This window comes from Atta cephalotes (genome assembly GCF_000143395.1).
Source record: "Atta cephalotes unplaced genomic scaffold scaffold00083, whole genome shotgun sequence".
NCBI lineage: Eukaryota > Metazoa > Arthropoda > Insecta > Hymenoptera > Formicidae > Atta > Atta cephalotes.
The window spans coordinates 277747-283042 of NW_012130147.1; the positions used below are offsets into that span (position 1 = coordinate 277747).

The window sequence follows — 5296 nt, forward strand, 5'->3', positions numbered from 1 at the left end:
TGAAATTGATGAATATCAAACATTAATTTTGATCACGTGACCTGTTTTGACGCTGAAACAGAGCGTCGTAGCGTCAGGTGAAAATCTAGCCTTACTCTTCTATCGGCGCCCTTCTCGAGAAGGTGTGTGTTGAGGAACACGTTGGATATTGGCTTACTGCTCGCTTCGCATCGTATCGCATCGCAAGGCGCTTATGCATGGGAGCCACAAAAGAAAGAAGTGTATTTTTCTGTATTATGTTATTGCAAGTGAAAATATTAACCTACTGTGACAGAAGATATACTTAAATGAAAAAAGAACTTATATAAAATTATAAGAAAATGGCTGAAGAAAGTAAAAAAATTTCTTTTGGTTTTGCAAAGTCGGTAAAAAAACCAATTTTGGGCAAACAAAAGCTACACCAGGAGAAAAAAGTGGATTATATCGAATGTCTAGACGATAAGGCGATTAAAGTGATCGGGTAAGTTGAGAAAAAATTCATTCGTTGCAATAAAACGGTCAGCGTCTGTAACCTCTTTATCTAACCTTAATTATTAATCTTTAATACTTGAAATGACAACTGTAATGTTTATTTTTATTTATTCTAATTTTTTACGTTGTAGCGTTTATTTTCATAATTAGATTAAACAGTTATTATACAAAATATGTTTGTTTTTTAGGAAGGAAGATAAAAAAGAAGAATTTGTCATTATTCCACTACTGGAATCTAATTCCTGGCATGACAGAATCATTAACAAAATAGATGCTTCAAAGTCAAAAATAAGTAATGATGATATGCAAAAAGTCAAGATCAAGGAGGAGTCACAACAAATATCTAATGGTGATTTAACATCAATTGATAGGAGTGTTTTTCCCTCTAATTCACAAATAAAAACAGATTCAGCTATTGAAAGTAAAATTCTTACTTTGGATGAACAGGCAGTTAAAGAAATTATAGAAGATCTCAATGCGACAGAAAAAAATAAAGATGATTTGTGTGATATAACATTATCTTTAGTTAAGAGACAGAATTTAGAGGGTGCAGAAGAAGTGAGTACTTCTTTACAATTATTAATAACATAATACAATAATATAATTATATTATATAATTATATAATTTATTCATATCTTAAGTTGATATATAAAAATAAACTACTATAAAAATATGAGATTAAGTTTTATATATCATATATAAAAATATATATAAATATATATATTTTTATGTATAATATATAAAACTGAAATAAAAATGAACAAAATAAGCTAAATAAAATAAACTAGAAATTGTATAAATTCACCAAAAATATGTACGAAGGATCATCTTATATAAATACGTCATGTCTCACTCATGTGTATTTAATCTCGTCGATCAATTTTCACGTAATACAAAAATATTTTATATATTTTCTTTTTTATATAGAGTACATTAGAAGATTACGACAAGGTTCCGCTAAATGTCTTTGGTTCAGCTATGTTACGAGGTATGGGATGGAAACCTGGCGAAGGAATTGGTAAAAATCCAAAGTAAGATCCTTTTTCGTTTTAAATTGAGCATGAGTGGATGTTGCGTTTTTTATTTCAGCATATATTTTCAGATATAGTGTACTCGTTTTTTTTTCTACATTTTTATATAGTTTTATTTTTACATTTTATATGTTGTGTACTTGGCAGGCTTGTAACACCCATTGTGCCTGAATTAAGACCCATAGGGATGGGACTTGGTGCAGACAAAACAGGATTGCAAAAACAGGATGAAAAGACTCAAAAAGAGGAGGAAGAGTTACGGATACAAAAAGGAAGTTTTATAAAAATTATTGCTGGCAAGCGGTCCAATGCATATGGTCAAATAGAAGGCTTTGATGATGCAGGAAGATTAATCGTCAAGATGGCACTGAATGGAAATACCATTTCTGTGAATGAATGCATAGTTCAAGTAGTAACAAAGCCGGAATACTTGAAAAATTCTAAAGTTTTAAGTTAGTAAATAAAGCAAGTTATTTCTTGAGGAACTTTTAAAATATTTGTAAAAGTATAAATTTTCGTAATCATATGACATTTTACAATGTTTGTATTTAAACAGGTTGTATTAAACAGGTTACTAAAGTTTACTAAAGTTTAATGATTGATTACAATTTGGAGTTGTAAAATTTTAAAGATTTTAATCTCAGTGTATAGCTGCAACCTGTTATACATATAAGATATCAATATTTAATCAATATGTAATTATATACTTGACACTTTTTAAAAGTTCCTGCTATTCATAATTCACTCACTTGTATGAAATTATTGCAGTTTTAGTCTTTAGTATTCGACGAAATTAATTTCAGATGCTGCTAAATATGAAGAACATAAGAAAAAGGAAGGTGTAAATAAACGAAAATCTGCATCGTTGGAAAATTTAAGCAACAATGATAACAGCGATTCAGATATACTTGATAGGAAAAAAAAGCACAGAGAAAATGAACGTGAATACAAATCGAAGAAATCAAGTAGAAAATCAGAAATCCATCGAAGAGATTTATCCGATAGCGAGAATAGTAGTGATACACATAGCAATAGTAAGAAAAAAAATAAAACTCGAAAGCGCTCCAATAGTAGCGATAGAATTAAAAGGGCAAAGAAATCCAAGAAACACAAAGGAAGAGATAAGGAACGATTAAAGGATAAAATATCGGGATCTTTTGAATCTATCGATAGAAGAAAATCCAAAAAACATAGGAGATCTCGATCATCTAGTAGACGATAATCATGTGTACATAATATTGTATAAAAATCGTAACGTATAACGTATAAATATTTTAAGTTCTCTACTGACTTGTACAATTTTGTTTGTATCCTTTTTTTAAATAAAACTTATTTTTTCATGTGATTTAATCTTGTTCAGATATACAAATTTCTAATTATACTTTTTTTACACATTCTTTAATTTAATTTAATGTTACATTCGTAGAGAGGCTCGAGTAGATGTTTATTAGCAAAAAAAGTTAGGCCATAACACAGTTAATAAAAATCGTTTAATAATAAAATTCAACTTTGTAAACATAAAGAATAAATTAGATGGAATACAGGAAAAAGAAAGTTGATTTAAAATTTAAAGGATTTATATTTAATGGAAAAAAATGAAGGCTACATTTACACGAATACTCCTAATCGAGTTTAATACATCCATAGTTATGAAATTGACCAATCATGATTATTCCTCTGAAAAATGGAACTGTAATTGGTCAGTTTCTCTATGAATTATTATTAAACTCAATTAAGAGTGTCCGTATAAACGTAGTTAAACAATTAACAAAAAAATTTACGCGCGAGTATAAATTGAAGAAATTGTATAATTTAATGGATATTGACAATTAAAATTAAAAATTCAAATTTAATTTCGACAATTCAAATTTAAATTCTATCCTAATTACATTGATAATATGGCCTATAAGTTTACATCGTGCACTTTTAATACGCATACTAACTAATAACTTTCTATTAAATTATTTTAATTTCAACGATGCACGTAAACATATACACGATATGTCATTAATCATTTAAATTCTAGATGCATATTGTGTACCAGCTTAGTACATCATTCTTTAAATGTATTGCCGAAATTAAGATAATTTAGTAGAAAGTTACTAGGCGTTAGTTAAATGCCTAGTAAATAAATAGACGTACATTAAACGCTCGGTGTAAAAGGGATCAATTATTACTCATCACAATGTAATCTTCAAATATCGAGAAATCATTAAATCCGTTTTTTTCTTTTTCTCCCTCCTCCCTCCCTCTCCCTTTCTTTACCGCGCCATATATATATATTTAAAAATCAATTTGATTAAATGTATAAGGAAAAATCTTATTTTTTTTTATTATGTAGATAATACTTGCAGTTGTTTTCCTTACGTCATAAAAAGAAATAAACAGAAGGAAACTTAACCTATTATGTTACGGGCGAGTGTCGCGCAGTGCCGAATAAGAATAAGAACAATGACTAGTATGTAGTGTGTGATTATTCTCTCTTTATGACATACAAAATTTGAAATTGTGCGTTTAATATAAAAAAATAAAAAAATCAGGAAAACGCGCAAAATTCTTTTGCTATATATTGTTACCAAGTAATCTTTGAAATGAACAAATGAGCGACCTCAGCGATCGCTGATATATATATAGTTCTGTATAGTTTTGTAAAACGCATACGCAGGATATTATTTTTGTTTAATAGTTCGATGAATAAGAATTAGGCTAAAATCATGCGAAGAATACATAATGCGCATCATGCATTTTACGGAACATAGCCTATATGTACATATCGATACGTATACTGATCCGAGCTTCGATTGACATTTTAAATCAAATGATATTACAATGACATTACAATATTATATATTTTATGGCAGGCTCGAAAAATGTTGATGATGTGTAACAGTGTTTCGATTAACTCGATTTAACCTTGTTTATTAAACTTTCAGCCTTGCGTCTGGCATTAGTGCAGCTGTCCGTTGGTGATGATAAGGCAACAAACGTCTCGCGAGCAGTTTCTTTCATCGAGCGCGCAAAACAAGAGCGAGCCGACATCGTAACACTGCCTGAGTGTTTCAACTCGCCATATGGAACATGTAAATCAATGAAACACGATATCTTTTTTAAATTACTTGCATAAATGTTTTTCTTTTAATTACGGTATTATCATAAATAATGAATATCTCGAGCAAACATTTTACTTTGTTCGTAGGTTCACGAAAAAAAGCTAGTTTTTTAAAATTAAAATTTAGAACAAAATTCTGATTGACCATTGTTACTACACAAATATGCATCTGCATGCGAGAAATACAAAAAATAAAAAAATATAACAAGAGGAAAAGATCGTGTTATTTTTAACATAGATGTTTTATATATAATATGTATATATTATATAATAATAAGTATTCGATGCATATCTTGCAAATATCTGCGAATTATCAAGTCTATTATTTAATATACATCTTAAATTAATAAAATACTCAGCAAATGAGAAAATGGATTAAAATGGATTGAAATTTTTTTCTATCCGAATGCGTATTTTAAATAGCGAATACTGTTTTGGATTTAATTGGATTCAATTGGATGCAATTGAATTGAAAAACTGCATTTCCTATTCAAAATTTTGAATTGAACAGTATCATAATGTTTGTTGTGTGCACAAAAAAACTAATATAATTTTTAGATTGAAAGACATAGAGATAAGCTCCATGCAATTCTTATAAATAAAAATGCTGCATTCAGGATTGAAAAGCATTCATTTTAACATTCGTGAATCAATATTTCTGAAAATCTGAATCCATTTCAATTC

The 5296-nt window shown here is 28.8% G+C and overlaps 2 protein-coding genes across 2 annotated transcripts in view; both read left to right on the forward strand.

Annotated features, from left to right (window-relative positions):
• Positions 1-320: 320 nt before the first annotated feature.
• On the forward strand, positions 321-2725 carry LOC105624595 (G patch domain and KOW motifs-containing protein). The gene is made up of 5 exons (XM_012205951.1): positions 321-460; positions 660-1029; positions 1400-1503; positions 1651-1955; positions 2307-2725. Exons 1-5 carry the CDS (start codon positions 321-323, stop codon positions 2723-2725), a joined length of 1338 nt encoding a protein of 445 aa, XP_012061341.1.
• Positions 2726-3909: 1184 nt separating this feature from the next.
• LOC105624597 (omega-amidase NIT2) overlaps positions 3910-5296 on the forward strand; it is a 13115-nt gene continuing 11728 nt past the window's right edge. The window contains exons 1-2 of the mRNA XM_012205953.1: positions 3910-3961; positions 4437-4583. Coding sequence (XP_012061343.1) covers positions 3910-3961; positions 4437-4583 — 199 coding nt within the window. The remainder of the gene's footprint in view (positions 3962-4436; positions 4584-5296) is intronic.

What these genes read in the sequence shown, in the direction of transcription:
- LOC105624595 (XM_012205951.1), top strand. Translation starts at nt 321, where the DNA reads ATGGCTGAAGAAAGTAAAAAAATTTCTTTTGGTTTTGCAAAGTCGGTA. An exon ending in ATTTAGAGGGTGCAGAAGAA is followed by an intron (nt 1,030 to 1,399) that starts GTGAGTACTTCT and finishes TTTTTTATATAG; the next exon opens with AGTACATTAGAAGATTACGA. An exon ending in GAAAAATTCTAAAGTTTTAA is followed by an intron (nt 1,956 to 2,306) that starts GTTAGTAAATAA and finishes AATTAATTTCAG; the next exon opens with ATGCTGCTAAATATGAAGAA.